This window comes from Marmota marmota, unplaced genomic scaffold, assembly GCF_001458135.2.
Source record: "Marmota marmota marmota unplaced genomic scaffold, marMar, whole genome shotgun sequence".
Classification (NCBI taxonomy): Eukaryota; Metazoa; Chordata; class Mammalia; order Rodentia; family Sciuridae; genus Marmota; species Marmota marmota.
Genome location: NW_025999842.1, coordinates 1,252,491 through 1,269,743, shown reverse-complemented (window position 1 = coordinate 1,269,743; position 17,253 = coordinate 1,252,491). Strand labels below are relative to the sequence as shown.

The 17,253-nt window shown below is 31.9% G+C and overlaps 1 protein-coding gene across 7 annotated transcripts in view; it reads left to right on the top strand.

Moving 5' to 3' along the window:
- Positions 1–17,253, top strand: part of Myo6 (myosin VI) — a 142,682-nt gene that overhangs the window by 114,754 nt on the left and 10,675 nt on the right. For 4 of the 7 annotated variants that reach the window (XM_048799786.1, XM_015498829.2, XM_048799736.1 and 1 more), the window contains 9 exons: positions 58–135; positions 2,101–2,230; positions 3,948–4,038; positions 4,787–4,937; positions 6,531–6,739; positions 9,732–9,810; positions 11,010–11,170; positions 13,579–13,608; positions 16,231–16,269. In XM_048799786.1, coding sequence (XP_048655743.1) covers positions 58–135; positions 2,101–2,230; positions 3,948–4,038; positions 4,787–4,937; positions 6,531–6,739; positions 9,732–9,810; positions 11,010–11,170; positions 13,579–13,608; positions 16,231–16,269 — 968 coding nt within the window. The remainder of the gene's footprint in view (positions 1–57; positions 136–2,100; positions 2,231–3,947; positions 4,039–4,786; positions 4,938–6,530; positions 6,740–9,731; positions 9,811–11,009; positions 11,171–13,578; positions 13,609–16,230; positions 16,270–17,253) is intronic. The other 3 variants (XM_048799906.1, XM_048799862.1, XM_048799822.1) reach the window with 2 other exon arrangements.

Below are 17,253 nucleotides of genomic sequence, written 5' to 3'. Positions count from 1 at the left end.
ACTCTTTTTTTATTAAATATTAGTTGGAATTTAACTTTTTTAACTTTAATTTTGTAGGCTCTTTTTAAAGCTTTGGGCTTAAATGAAATCGACTACCAGTTTGGATTAACAAAAGTATTTTTTAGACCTGGCAAGGTAAATATATTTTTCTTTAAAATTTTAGCATCATTAATGCAGATAGTTGGAGTTAGTAAACATTTTTAAGTATCAGTGATTCGTATTATTCTTGAATTATATGGTTACTAATGGCATGAAAAAATATATAATGTGTGTATATGTACACACATTTTTCCTATTTGTGAAAAATTTGTAATTTAGATATTATAGTACTCCATATAAATTTTACAATTTTATTCAGTATTAGAATCAGAACATTGTTTAATTGACTTTTTTTTTTTTTTACTTAAAATAGGGTTAACCAGAAAATATTAACACTTTACACAAATTGAAAACTTTTCTAAAGCATATTAGTCTTCATTGATTTTGAGATTTTGTAGCACTTTGGAGTCTTCATTGTGGGAATAAATTTTATTAGAATATGGTAGATATATAAATTATAGGAAGTTGCTCTGGAGTTTGTATGGATCTCTGTCAAACTCTAGAATGAATATATAAATACTTTTGTATATAACATAATTTTGGGGGGCTAACATAATCCTATAGTTTTAACATTCAAATCAGTTATAGAATGCCTTATAACTAAATGTATTTCATACAGAAACATCTAAATGCTGTTCAAAATCTATTACTAATATGATTTTCACCATTCCTTTCTTCTTTAATGTTGATTTAGTAAATAGTATCTTCATAGTTTTAAATATCATTGTTATTGTATTTTAAATAGCCAATAATACTAGTTCAGCTTATCAGAATCATTAATAAATAAATATATTTCAAATATCTTGAGGGTAAATTCATCATAGTAAATCTGATTTTACATTTTTTGAGTATGAGGTGAAGTATATGCATATGTTACCATTATATATACTTTCCTGTGAATATTTTTATTTCAGAGAACCCATATCCTTTCCTATGAAATAAAAGAAAATAAGAGAAAAAGAATCTATAAATTATAGTTTATGGTTGGCTTAGCTTTAATCATAAATATTTCTCATAAATTCAACTCTTCCATTGTTTCAGAGCTATAGTAATTATTTAAGAATTAATAACTTTATAAAGAAACTTGTTGGTCTTATTTACCTCTCGAAAAATGAGGATTTGTTGATAGCTTATGGCAAAGATTCAAAGAGAGCTTCAATTTCCTATGTTACCTTTAATTTTTATTATAGCAAATGATTATATTGGTGGTTGATGATATTGTGACATCTTAATATTTTAGTGGGACATTTGATAAAGGAGAAAAGCCATTTTGGAATTTGGTGGTAAATAGTGAAAATAATATATTTTATTTCTTAATAACCAAATAAATGTTTTATCTGTGTTATCTCTGTTAGTAGCAGTGTCTTATCTTTGTTCAAAATGGGCCTGGGTATTGGGAATGACAGACTAGTTTTGCTGGAACCTGATAAACATAGCTGAATTTTACTTATCAAGCGCTGTATGTGGATATCCAAGAATGTGGGTGATTCAGTGGGTGAGATATATTAGTCCTTTTTCATTTTTTTCCTCAATAAAACCCTTTTGCTGTGTTGGGGCTGTAGCTCAGTGGCAGAGCACTTGTCTAGCACATGTGAGGCCCTGGGTTCAATCCTCAGCACCACATAAAAATAAATAAATAAAATAAAGTTATTGTGAAAAAATTCTAAAAAAAGAAACCAAAAACCTTTTTGCTAACCCTCTATAGTTATTTAAGATCATCATTTTCTTTTATTATTGAATCTGCTATTCCTCCCCTTCCCCACACTCCCCTTCCCCCCAAAAAAATGATCCTGATGGAAGGAAGAAAGGAAGAAGAAAGACTTCTTCATAGAAGAAGTCAAGTGTGTTTGGGTTTGCTATCTACTCTAAAAGATGTCTGTGTAATTGGCATGCAGCCATTTTCAGAAAGTTAGATTTTGGATTTGAATTATATTTGTTTTCTCTGTGTGTTTAAACACATTTATCTTTTAATACTGCTGTTATGTTATTTTTTTCTTCTAGTTTGCAGAATTTGATCAGATTATGAAGTCTGACCCTGACCACTTAGCAGAGTTGGTTAAGAAAGTCAATCATTGGCTAGTCTGCAGTCGCTGGAAGAAAGTTCAATGGTGTTCGCTGTCGGTCATAAAACGTGAGTGTTTTCTTTCATTTCAGGATGTTTTATTACTTTGGAAGTAAGGTGGTTTGTGCATGTTATAAGGCTGTCTCAGAGGTGGATGCTAGGCAAGAAGATCGTGATGTTGGTTCACACTGTGTCCGATTCCTCTGGCAGCACTTTGTATCTAGTGTGTATTAATATTTGTAGACTTTCTATATTTTATTTTTTTGAATGCATGATTCTTATTTTCCCTATCTGAATTTGTTAAGTAATATTAATTTCATTATGTTCTAAACAGAACAGAACTTAGTATCTTGATTCGTTTTTCTCTTTCTCCCCTCAACCCACAATACCACTCTTGAATCTCTCAGACTTAAACCAGAACTTTTTCTGCCTGTGCGGCATCTCTAATACACACTTCAAAAATTTCAGGATTACAATTGTCTCTTCTTTCTTATTCCTGAAATCTTGTCAATCATCAGCTCATACTGATTTATTCTCCGAATACTGTAATTATTTACTTTGTATTCCAGCACCGTAGTGGAGCCTCTTTATCCCACTTGTTAATAACTTGAGCAGCTCCCAAGCTGGTGTTCCTGGCTTCCCAGAGTCCTCGCTCTATACCCAAAACCTCCATGGCCCTTCTTCAGTAGAGGCAAAGTCTGAATTCTTAGAAGATCTTTCAGGATCCTGTAAAACAGGGTATTGCCTCATCCTTGCATCCTGTTCTGCCATTCCCCTTTCAGACCCTGGTCTTTGACGCATTGGACTAAGCTGCTTTTGTCTATGTGCTTCTGCTAGGCCATACTTATCTCTGATCCAAAGCAAGGGTGGGGGCAGAATATTTTTTACTTAGTTGAGGGTCAGTGGCAAAAATCTTTAATTTTGGGGCATTGAGAATCTGTAATTTGATTAAATTTATAATCCCCCCACCAGAGTACTTGAAATACTGCTAGGTACATGAAGAAGATTCATTAAATTATTCCTTATCAATAGAAAAAGGAAATTCCTTTGACATAATGGAGAGAGACCATTTAAACAAAGATTATTATTGGAATCTTTTGTTAGAAAATTATGAATATGGATAAGAAGACAACTATAATAAAGAAAAAGCTAATAGAACCTCTTTTCCTCATCATTTTCAAGTAAAATACAAGCATATTTGTTATGGTAGTTCAGTGCTTTTATCTATATGTTGATTATGATGGAGAGTACGTTATATTACAATGACCTGTGCTATTCTATGTATTTGTGGATTTAGTTGTACAGATTTACTGAGGTCAGTAAACAGATAAGGATCTTTGCAGAATTTGAACAGGGATGCTCTGAAAAAAATGTTTCAAGGTGACATTATGTTAGGAAATTGTGGGTATCCAAAGTTAAAAAGATTTCTTTACTATAGGCTTCTCAGAGGCCTCATTCAATATGTTGATTGTGAATTTCCAAAGTGTTATAATAGTGTAAGTATCTTCTAAACTAATTCACAGGTAAATTCTTTTCTAAGGATATACCTGTTCATATTTCTTAGAATAGTATAAAAAGGAAATAATGCATTTCAAGCGCAAATCCAGCCACGGTACATGATGTACTTTTTATTTTTAAGAAGTATAACAAATTAAAGAAATGTTAATAAGCATTCAGATTTATATTTCTTGACAATTACTTTTAAAAATGAGTGCTGATTTAAAAAAATATTTAAATTTATCTAATTTAAATGAAGTAATATAATTTACTTTATACTTTCACACAGTGAAAAACAAAATAAAATATCGAGCTGAAGCTTGCATTAAAATGCAGAAAACTGTTCGGATGTGGCTTTGCAAAAGGAGACACAAACCTCGGTAAGATGAATGGTGCCTAAGGAACCCTACAAAACCTAACTATCCTAATGTAAAACAGCAATAAATGCCTAATAAAAAAGTTTGGATCTCATGCTTTTTGTAAAATGATATGTTAGTCTATTATTTATAATATTTATTTGAAATTAACTAATTTATTCATTACTTGCCTCATCCTACATAAGGATTTGAAATGGCTTACAAAAATGCAAGTATTGTAAAAGATTGAAATAAATAGTTGAAAGAAACTGTTTTGGTTATTTAAGGGATTTGAATTTCTTGATAATGTCAAGTTGACATTGGTTTAAAAAATATCTCTTTGCTGTTTAGACCATAATCCTTTCAAGATTATCCATAAGAATTATATTGTTTCACTGTAAATTTGGTTTTTATTTCGTATTTAAACTTTTCATTACTAATTTAGACTTTTTAACCTTGGAGTTCTGAATGACTATTGATTCATCATACCTTTTTAAAGTGATTCTAAGATGACTTCTTCAAGTTATATGATTTGAATTTTCTCTCAGCTGATAGAAAACCTCAATTGTATTGAAAGGCATCATTGTCATTCACAGCCATATTTCATTTTTCCCCCTCAATAAGAGATCTAAAAAAGAGAATACTAAGAAAAATTGAAAACACAAGTGAAATCTCCAGTTTGGCAATGTATTTTTAGCTTTTTATTAATGAAAAATCTTCCTATAGCATTAAATGGTAATGTTAATTGACTGATGAAATATTCTCTCTACAGCATTGATGGCTTGATTAAGGTGGGCACGCTGAAAAAACGACTTGATAAGTTTAATGAAGTAGTAAATGCATTGAAAGATGGAAAACCACAGGTGAATAAACAGATCAAAGATCTTGAAATTTCCATTGATGCTTTGATGGCCAAAATTAAGGTATGTAATTTTAGCCCAAATGACTTTGGCTTTTATATAGTTTAATGCCCTTTGCTATTGGTATTGAAATCATATAGAAAAATATCCTTATTTTTCCAGTGTTCAAAATGTTGACAAATGGATGCTCATTATGTTGTTCTTTCTTCTTCTGTGTTTGAAAAGTTTCATAGCAGAAAGATAAAAAGGAATAGTTTTTATGCAGTTTCATCTGTTGTTAGGAAAATATCCCCCCCCACCAAGAGTAACTAAAATATAATCCTTTGATGCTAAACTTTTGCATAGTCATGATTCATAGAGGACTAATGCTGTTTAGTTTGATGACAGCGTTGGGTTAGAAATGAGTGCCTCATATCTGCTCAGCAGGTGCTCTGTCACTGAGCTATATCCCAAGACCTCCTTGAGACTGATTATTAAATTATAAAAGTAATATAATATCATTGGAAATTTAAAGAAAGAGTCAAAAAACACCTTTATAGCCCGTTGCTAGCATAATCGCTAGTACACTATTATATATTTCCCTCAAAATCTTTTTTTATTATGCATACATTTTTATTTTGTTCTTTATATACATTCAGTTTTTAAAATCTCTGTCATTATGTCATATGCTTTTTCATTATTAATACCTTATCTTCATACAGACTATAACATAATGGACTGTTATAAAAGTGGTCATAGCCATTTCTGCTTTGATTTTGTAGGAAAAGATGGGGAAGCTTTTGTTTGATTTTTCACTTATATGATTACTACTGGGATTTAAATTTTTCTTTTTTTGTATCTAGTGAATCTTTTCCTTAATTACATTGTAAGGTTTTGCTGTTTTTCTCAGCTAGTTTCATAGGTCAGTATATATATGCATATTATAAATTCCTTAAAGTAAGCCTTTTGTCATATTTTATGTATAAGATGTATATTTTACAATGGTAAATCTTTGAGGTAAAAAGGATGAAAATAATCAAGACAAGAATGAAAACACTGTTGATGGACTTGGCTGATTTTACAGATTGGTCAGGGGCCATCTCTGTTTATGGGGTATCAGTATCAATTAAAATTAACTCAGCCACATATTTTGAAGGCTAACATAGGAAAATTACCCAACAATTTTAGATGTGTAGAGTAATTTCTTAAATATTCCTTAGGTACTGTTGGAACAATATTATTACAGAGAGTATACTTTGGCTAAATGAATTACTCATTCCTTCCATAAAAAAATAATTTTTAAGTACAATTATATTGCTTTACCCAGAATACACCTACTGTCTGTGACTTAGTTGCTGGTATTAAATAGAATCAAATGTTTGGGGACAGATATGACTTTTTAAGAACAGTGTTTCAATATTATTTAATGTATAAACATTACAGCAAAGATATGGGCTTATCAGCTTTCGCATTTCTTTGTTGTTGTTTGCTTGTTCTTTTTTTCCCATTTGTGTACGTATTGGAGTAGTTTTTTTTAAATTGTGAAAACCATAACTTTAAATTTATTATCTTAACCATACGTAAGTGCTCAGGTCAGTAGTGTTGAGCATACTCACATTATTGTGTAACAGAAGAGATCACTTTTCTAAATACATGTTTATTATTTTGTTTTTTAAGTCCACTATGATGACCAGGGAACAAATACATAAAGAGTATGATGCCCTACTTAAAAGTTCAGAGGAGCTTCTCAGTGCGTTGCAGAAGAAAAAACAGCAGCAGGAGGAAGCAGAAAGGCTGAGGCGTATACAAGAAGAAATGGAAAAAGAAAGAAAAAGACGTGAAGAAGATGAACAGCGTCGAAGGAAGGAAGAGGAGGAAAGGCGAATGTAGGGCATTTATATTGTTTTGCATTAGAAACTGAATTGAAGAGTGAATTCTTGGCAATTTAGACAATGGTTAATGACTATTTCTAAAGCCATATTCTTAATTTAATGAACTAGTTTTAGAATAAATTTGTAATTTGAAAAAATAAGCTTTTATAATAGTTGCATAAAATTATTTTAACTACATGGAGAATCTTTAATTCACAAATTCCAAATCTGAAATACTTTAAAGTCTGATGCTTTTTGGGTGGCATGTTGGTGCTCAAATTGCAAAATTTTAAATTAAAATATTAATTATACATATTAGTGGAATTTGCTGATATTTCCCTATGTCATACTGTGTGCATTTATCAGATACATCCACGCTTCTTCTGACCCTTCTCACCCTTCAGGTATCCTTCTCAGTCTCTAGTAATCATGATTTTATTTTCAGTTTGACTTGTTATTTGTTTTTTAGTTTTCACGTATGAGAGAGAACATGTGATATGTGATACTTTTCTTTTATTTAATAATGATATTCTCTAGTTCCATCCATTTGGCTACATTGACAGGATTTCATTCTTTATGGCTGAATAATACTCCATTGTGTATATATACTGTATTTTTTAAACCCATTCATCTGCTGATAGGCACCCAGCCTGATTCTACATCTTAGTTATTGTGAATAGTGCCCCAGTAAATATGGGCATTAAGGAATCTTTTTACGTATGCTGACTTAATTTTCTTTTGATATGTATCCAAGAGTGGGACAGCTGAATCACATGGTAGCTCTGTTTTTAGTTTTTTGAGGCATCTCTCTATAGTTTTCATTAGAGACTTACATATTTAAATTCCCACCAATAGTATGTAAGGGTTTATTTTTCTTCACATCCTCACCAGCATTTATTATTTTTTGATAATAGTCATTCTAACAGGTGAGATCATATCTCATTGTAGTTTTGAATTGCATTTCCCTGATGGCTGGCTGATAACTTTGAACATTTTTTCATGTATTTATTGACCATTTGTATTTCTTCTTTTGAGAAGTGTCTGCTCAGATCATTTGCCCATTTATTAGTTGCATTAACTTCTTCTTTTTAAGTATTTTGAGTTCTTTGTATTTTCTGGTGATTAACTCTGTCAGATGAATAGCTGATAAATACATTATCCCCTTCAGTTGATAATCTCTTTACTATGTTGATTGTTTCCTTTGCTGTTTATTTTGATGTCATTTCATTTGTCTATTCTTGCTTTTGTCTGAAGTTTTGGAGTCCCATACAGAAAATCATTGCCTATACCTATATTTTGAAGTATTTCCCCTGTTTTCTTCCAGTAATTTCAGGTCTTACATTAAGATCTTTGATTCATTTTGAGTTAGTTGTTTTTAGAGTGAGAGAGGAATCAAGTGTCAATCTTCTGCATGTGGATACCCAGTTTTCTCACTCTTGATCATGTTTTTGGCACGTTTGTCAATAATCAGATGGCTGTAGCTGCATGGTTTTATTTCTGTGTTCTCTATTCTATTTCATTGGTCTCTGTTTTTATGCAAGTACCACGCTGTTTTTGTTGCTGTGGCTCTGTAGTATGTTTTTAAACCATACTACAGTATTTCTACTCAGGATTGCTGTGCTTATTCTGGGTCTTTTGTTCTTCCATGTGAATTTTAGGATTGTTTTTTTCTAGTTCTGTGAAGAATGCCATTGGAGTTTTAGTGTAGATTGCACTGAATCTGCATAGTATGGGCATTTTAAAAAAATTTAGTTGTAGATGGACACAGTATTTTTATTTTATTTATTTTTTTGTGGTGCTGAGGATTGAACTCAGTGTCTCACACATACTAGTTATTTATTTTTTTGTGGTGCTGAGGATTGAACCCAGTGTCTCACACATACACATTATCAGTTCTAATAGTCTTCAGTGGAGTCTTTAGTTTTTTTATATATTGAGTCATATCATCTACTTAGAGAATTTATCTAACTTCACCTTTTCTATTTGTATGCCTTTTATTTTCATTCTCTTGTTTAATAGCTCTAGTTGGAACTTCTAGTAGTAATATATTGAGTAAGAGTGGTAAAAGTAGACACCCTTGCCTTGTTCCTGATCTAAGAAGGAATGTTTTCAGGTTTTCCAACTCCACTCCCCGCCCCCCATTCATGATGTTGGTTATGGGCTTGTCATATACAGCCTGATTTTCAGATTAGGGATGCTCAACTGGTAAAGCTTTTGAAAATATTCCCAAATCCAGCTGGGCTTGGTGGTTCATGCCTATAATCCCAGCTGCTTGAGGCTGATGCAGGAGGTCAAGTTCAAGGCCAGCCTCAGCAACTTAGTGAGACTGTGTCACAAAATAAAGAATAAAAAGGGGTGGAGATATAGCACAGTGATAGGGCACTGCTGGGTTCAGTTCCTTATACTGGAGAAGAAAGAAAGAGGGGTAAGGTGGAAGGGAGTGAGGGATGGATGAAGGAAGGAAATATTTCAAAATTGAAATAGAAAATCAAAATCTGAACCACTCCTCTCCCACTATTTTGGACAAGGGATACTTGAACTGGGTAATCTTGAGTTTTGGTTAGACTTTTACCCTTGAGGATTTCTTAACTACTTCTTAAAGCTATGGCTTGTATTTCATTTTATAAGGTAGAAAAAGGTACTTCTATTTTTTTGCAGTTTTAAAATTGATAGCGTTTTGGAAAATTGCAATTACAGGATAAACAGAAGAAATATGGGTTGTTTGGTTTGAAAAGAGGATAGAAGGAATTATGCATAATTAGGACCTTACAGTTAGGCCTTGTAACCAAGTCAATTTAGAGGTGTTATAGGTTATAGAATATAATTGTATTTGTTTTATTTACATATTGCTGGCAGTATAAATTTTATTAAAAATAAGTTGAGAATGTATGTGGCCAACAGGTTGGGTTCCTATTCTGTTATCTTTATTTATTAATAGTTAATTTGCCTTCTGAAGAATTCCTTATTTTCTGTTAAATTTTTGAAGAGTTTTTTTATTTCTTATTAGGAAACTTGAGATGGAAGCAAAGAGAAAACAAGAAGAAGAAGAGAGAAAGAAAAGGGAAGATGATGAAAAACGTATTCAGGTATATACTTACTGACTGAATTTCTATCAAGGTAGAATGTACAAAGTTATAGAAGAAGTAAAAATAAGATCTTGATTTGGTAGTAAGCCATCACTAGTTTATCCTACAGGCCAAAGGCAGTTCTGAAGGAATTACGGAGCTGGGGAAATGAGTTCAAATCCAGGCTCTGTCACTGACAGAAATTATGTCATCATATACTTCACAAATAGTGACTGTGGGCCACAGTGTCTCTTTAGAATGTGGATGAGTCATAGTTGGGAACATTGAGAAAGTTATAGATGTTAAAGCATTTAGAACATATTATATTTCTATTACACCTACGGAATGTCAGTGAACATTCACTTACATCATAATTTTATGTATAAAAACTTTGTAGATATGGGTATTAATAGGTTAGAATTAAGATATTCTCTCTATCCCACCATATTTAAAAAGTTTCATGTCTGAAAATAATTGATCATGTAATTGAATTTCTGTTTTTCTGGGCTTTCATAATATATACTTAAGCATAACCTGCTCTTTAAATTCTGATATCTTCAGTGTAGGTACTGGTGTTAATTCACCAGCTGGGATACTGTGATGTTTGGGATATTCGGACTGTAGTTTTAGAGTGGTGGAACTCTGGTTCTTCTGCCTTCTGTTGGCTTTGGGAAAGTGAAGTATTAATGATAATATAGGAAAAAAATAAGACTTTAGAGATTTGTGGTTAAATAATATATATATCCATTAATATATATATTATATAAATTATATTAATATGTAATATATAAATATATATTAAATATGTATAGTATACATATATATATATATATAATTATATATGTATAATTTTTTAAAATATATTTTTTAGATGTTGATATATACCTTTATTTTATTCACTTATTTTTATATGCGGTGCTGAGAATCGAACCCAGTGCCTCATATATGCTAGGCAAGCTCTCTACCACTGAATCACAACCCCAGCCCCTATGTGTACGATTATTTTATATATATATGTATACACACACACACATACATACACACACACACACATATAACATATAATAAATGTAATCCTTAGTTCTTAATAAGAAAGCATTTAGAACTAAGGAACTTAGAACTAAGGAACCATTAGGTCTTCCTTTTATTTTAAGTAATAATGAAGAGTGATCAAGTAACATGTGAAGAACTCTTGGTGAAATGGCTGTCTTGCTTGGTAGGCTGAGGTGGAGGAGCAGCTGGCCCGACAGAGGGAAGAGGAGTCCCAGCAGCAAGCAGTTCTGGAGCAGGAGCGTAGGGACAGGGAGCTGGCCCTGCGGATCGCCCAGAGTGAATCTGAGCTCATCAGTGATGAGGCCCAGGGTGACCAGGCACTCCGGAGGTACTGGGGCCCTTGTGTGGGAGGGTTGCACCTTCTCCATTTCTTTTTTTTATCTCTCTGCTTTTCAGTTACATGTAAAAGAGAACAGGAGAAAATCATATCCCTTAGATCCTGTTATGTTTGAAGTAAAATCATTGAAGTCATATCTGCTTTTATACCCAAATGAATGAAACAATTGATTTGCCATTAAATTGTTGAACTGTTGAAAAATAAAATTTCAGTTAGTGAGTACTCTGTTAAGAAAACATCTCAACTTTTATTCTGAAGTTGTCTTTAAGAGTATTACATATTAGGTAGACATGTAATTTCCAAGTTCTTGTCAAGCACTGGGAGAAATTATTAACTGTACTGTATGCAGTTTTTTGTTTAGGATTTTTTTATTTTCCTAAAGCCCATTTTTTTTTAAACCATATTTCTGAAAGAAGGAGATTTACCCTCCAGTGTCTCAGAATAAAAGGAGTTCCTTCCCAATAAAGGAGGTTAATCGTATTGAAATATTTGGGCTCCTCTGATTTCTGAATGATATCTCTAAATATCATAAAGGAGTGTGGAAGAATATGGAAATTCTTAATACTTCATGAGAAGTTTCAGGGAGGTTTAATATTTTTCATTTAAAACTTATAAGAAAGAAACAGTAATTGTTTTGATAATTTATTTTTAAGAAAAAAGCAAAACTAGCTTGTAGGACTCCTCCATATGTTGACATATATACTGTATATATATATATATGTGTGCGTATATATACTGAGAGGCAAACATGTAACAAAATACAGTTAACTGTAATAAAACTATAGTTAAATTACAACCACTAGATGGAGCTATTTCTTTGTGAAATGAAAAGGCCTGGGTTCAAATTGCAAGGTGAATCATAAGGAAATTGCAATTTGAATTAGCTAAAAACACAGATGGGGAAGAAAAGGGTTTGTTAAGTTGCCTTTTTCTAGTAAATGATTATTTTGAGAAGCTCTCAAGTCTGAATTATATATGAAAGTATGTTAGGGTAAATGAACTTTCTAGACCTATTATAAACAAAAGGTGTTATTATTAAGCTTTTGGGTTTGAGACCATTATAATTAAAATATTTTGGCTCATCTTTGCCTTTTGTATATGCAGACTTGGCTCAGCTGCTCTCCTGTTCTTTTCACCTGTGTCTGTTGGGGTGACTAGAGAATTGACTAGCAGCTAGGCCAGACTTCGAGTAAGCCCTGCTCTGACAGCTGCTATCTCTAATGTCTATGCTGCAGCACAACAGTGGACAGAGCAGGGTTTATTGTAGGTGAAGTTCATTTCTTAGTGACTCACTAATAGAATAATTATTGGTATTCATTGTCAAGCTTTATGTGTATGCATTTGAAAGAGTAAGCTATATCCACTGCCATTCCATAGGCTGTGTGCAAGTCACTGCCCTGTATGTAGATTCCTTTCCTCTTTTCAGGAAGGTACACTTCTTTCAGGGTGAGTCCACTCTAGAAAGAGTAGACATTTAGGATTTTCATGGTAAAATCATGTAAATCACAAGTTACCTGCAGTGTAAATTAAGCATAATTATCTAGTCTATGGGACCATTATTGAATAATGAGGTATGCAAGCCATTATGACTTTAAAGGCAGAAGAGTGAATTGGTTCTTTTGTGGTATAGCCCTAGATGCCTCCTCCTCTGCAGCCTTCTTCTATGACCCTCAGGTTCTCTGAGCTCCTTCCCTTGTTGTGATTATTTTATACTCCATACTACAAACATCAGCACTTCATTATGGATAATGTTTTTACATTAATATTCTATGTTTGATAGTTTTATTCCGTGGACTATAATTTAATGTTTGTGAATGTTTATTTTACCTTTGTTAGCGTTGAATTCTTTCTATATCAAATTTATGAATGAGACTTCTCCAAATAAATTAATTTGTAAGAAACAGCATGAAAATTTCCATGGGCTCTGTGATGTGTAAATATATGAAGATGGATTTTGCTACAATAAACAATATAAAGTTGCTTTTCCAGCTTAGATTCCTGTGGAGTAACTTCTAAGTAACAATCATTTTCCACATGTTTTAAAATATAATCTAAATCAACTACATACATGAACCTTGATGCAAAGTAACAATTTCAAATTATCTGAAATTGTAGAGTAATATCCAGTTTCTGTTAAGAATGAATCTCACAATGTACAAATTTTCCAATCTAGATGAATTTGCTCTTTAATTTTCATTGAATGCTTTTCATTTATTCTTTTATAATTACTTTAATGAAGATTTTAAAAATATATGAAAATTCTGAGTGATCTCTTACAGATGAAAGATGATTGAATTTTTTAATCCCATGAATAAAATAATTGAAACACAAATTGACCCAATGTAGCTTTACAATTCAGAGTTGGTTATGATATTAACTAAAATATATTCTTTTCACAGAAATGATGGAACAAGACCTAAAATGACACCGTATGTCATTTTCCTTTACTTTTTTTTTTTTAATAGAGTATGGATATTTTGTGGGGAGTCGGTTTCCTCCAGGGAGTAGTTTATTTCATTTTATTAAAAGAGGAAAATGTTTGATGCTCAATTTCAGTAGTTTTTTATTTGATTTCTTTTTTTGTGTGTGTTGTCTTTGCTTAAATGTTGATAGTTTATTTTACATATTTTTAACTTTCCCTTACCCCTTACATCTTTATAGCAGCAGGTATGGAGAAATAAATAAGTAAAATATTCAGGTTTAAGAATATAGTTAATTCTAATAATATCTGAAATAGGTCATAGTCTGAAGTTACATATGTAATATCTTTTTTGTAATGTAAATCTCCCCACAGAGAGTGAATACTAGTAACACTTGGGATATAAATAAAATCTGAATTTTAACAGCTTTCAGGACTCCATATGTAACCTTTATTTTGATGATTCCCAGCTCTGTCAGACATTAGTATGAATAGCAAATATTTTATAGATTATGTAACCTATAAATATTTCCAAAAAATACATATAAAGGAAAAATAAAAAGATAGTCATTTATAATAAAACATTATTTTAATATGAAACTACTTGTGCATAATTTCAACAGAAGACATAATCAAGTAATCAGATATTTTTACTTATACATAGAATCTCTATGAATGCCATAACTACAGATGCAGATTGATATAGGAATGTTGTGTCAGAAACTCAAATGCCATGAAATTGTGAACAGTCCTTTTTAAAGTTCTGAACAGAACTATATACAATTTCCTCTCAATTACACAATATTTGTGTCCCTAGAAAAATTCTGTTTTAAAACCATGCAAAAAACATATTGTTTACGTGTGAAGCTTTGTTCACACGTGAAATATGTATTTGTATGTATGTATTTCACCCTTATGTGTCTGGCAGACTTGTCAAAGTTACATGTGTCATGGGACAGTTCTTCCTGTGCAGGATATTTAAAATTCCTGATTCCATATTACAGTACATGCCAGGAATGCACACCCACAACATTGTTGTTACTTCAGTGCCCCCAGAAATTTCAAACATTATCTCTGATAGGCATTGTTTGCCCACCCTTCATTAGGACAACCAGTTTGTTACCATTGAGCTTGAGTTATATAAGCCTTGCAACCAATGTCTAAGATGAAATTATGAGCATTTGCATATAGTTTAGCAAAATTGGAGTAAAAAATAGGACCTATGTACAAGGATCATTTCTGTCAAATGAATTTGGTGTAGTGAGTTTGGTATAGGTCAGGTGTAGCTGAATGTGAGGCCAGGAAGAATAATAATTCAGTAGAGAATGCCTACTTTGTAGTGGTAAAGTATACAGAGAAATTTCTGTACAATCTACAGATCAAGTGGTAAAGAGCTTTGAAAAGACATTTGACTCCCTTGAAACCTCTGTGGGAAACAGTGGAGTAGATTTAGAACAAAGATTTGGTAAAAAAGGAAACACTGAGGTGGGATGATAGTAGAATTAATAATACTTCGCAAAATCATACTGAATTTGTTGGCTAGAAAATTCTGAGAAACTACTTAGATTGAGAAACTACTTAGATGGATTAAATGTATTGCTCAAAAGATGATTTTTATTGGACTATATTTGTGTGTTATGTATTATTGTCCTTCCTCATCAGTTTTGAAAGATTTCTTTTTCTCTGGCTCTGCTTGCTCAGATAGACCTCCACCAGTACCTGATTGTAGCCAATGTTCATTATAAGAGAAGAGAAATACAGACTGCTCTTTTAATCCCAGCTCTTAGCAGGCATCTTGGAAACTGCCCTGTAGCAAATATATTCAGCTTCTTTTCTCATAATTTTTACTAATCTGTAGGGTTTTGAGGTTACAAAGTCGGATTAATAGAATGAATGGGAATATGATTATGAGGGTAGAAGAGCAAGAGTAGGAAAATAAAATTATGAAGTTAAAGCGTTTGTGACCACAATGAAACTTCTGTTTCATTTCACAGTATTAAGCAAATATTAAGAAAAGTTAGTCTCCAGGGTAATAAAGAAGAATAAGTTTTTGCTTTGGGAAATATTTATCCTTGGAAGGCCAGAATGCTTCAGATCTTCCATTTAGCAAGTGTTTGTAAGATTTTCTTTCTTTCTTTCTTTTTTTTTTTAATGCTTTGATTTGGAGTTTTAGAGCTTTGACTACATCAGATTTGTATTTAAACCCTGACACTGTAAAATATATTATCTTGGTTTACCACTGTGATGCTTTTTCTAATTAATATTTACTAAGCAAGACTGGTACAAAAATACTAATATAGAATTCATATCCTGCCAAATTTCCCATATACATTTAGAACATGCTATTTATAGTCTATATATAAGAAATAAAGAAACATGGGCTTAAAGATATTTTATCAATAATTTTCTACCAAAAAATGACTTTAACAGGATTTAAACAAAAATTTTGCCATGTTTAATAGATTATTCGAAAGTGTATCCTAGACTTTTACCAAGTAAAATAATTATAAATGGCTAATATATGGATAATCATAATGAAAATATAAACTTTTAATGATATGTTCAGATCTTTTAAGTAACTTATGTAATGCGTCTTATATATAACTATGTCATATTATCATTTTTCTTATAGGGAACAAATGGCCAAAGAAATGTCAGAATTTTTGAGTAGGTTAGTTCAGGGTATTTGGGGAAATATGTTCACCTCAAAATCATATTTAAAATTACTTTTGATTATTTGGACTAGAACCTGTTATATGAATGGCCCACTCTTTTTCCATCTAAATTTTCTGTACAAGAAATGTCGCTTTCACCCTATCCCATCCCAACACAGAAAAAGATAAAAAACAATATCTATAAATTCATGTTTCTCAGTGAGGATAAATTGGCATTCTGAACGTGAAAATTTCTTGCCATTCTGCCTATCACCTGTCCCCACCAACTCCGTCTCAGTAAGGGACTCCTTCCCCTCATCCAGAGGAAAAAAAGGTAGTTTTTAACTCCTCCTGAGGAGTGTGCTTCTCTTAATTTGGGAATCAACTACACCTAGTTGAAGGGGAAATGGAGGAAGAGTGTGGCTCCTGAGGGACTCTGCTCCACCAGTGGTTTTTAAAGCCACTGTATAAATAGATTCCCCAAAGAAAAGAGCTTCCTGACAGGATCTGGTCCATCACCTTTATAAGTGGATGTGAATCAATAAAATTTTAATTGTCAATTTTGAAGTTACAAAATTAATTAAAAATGCTAACATTAAAAATCAACCCAGTTTTGCTACTATTTGTATTGTTTACGTGATTATCTTTATAACAAGTCTAATAGTCAATTACACCTTTATTTTAATATTTTAACTCCAGAGATAAGAGGAGGGGAAGAACTTAAATGAATTGCATTCCTAGATTTCTTCTAATACCAGTTTTTTTTTAAGCAGGTGTATTTTTGTTTGAAATAATATGAATGGAAAGCTAGTATTTTTTAAATCATATTTTGTGCAATAATAATTTGAATTTAGTGATATTTTAAAAAGCATCGAAATGCCCTTATGTATATTCTGATGTCTTATGTGTATTCTGACAATCTATAAAACTATACTATATAAATTAACTTTCTCTTTCAAAAGAAGGCAGCAACAACAAAACCCATAATAATTTTCAACTTA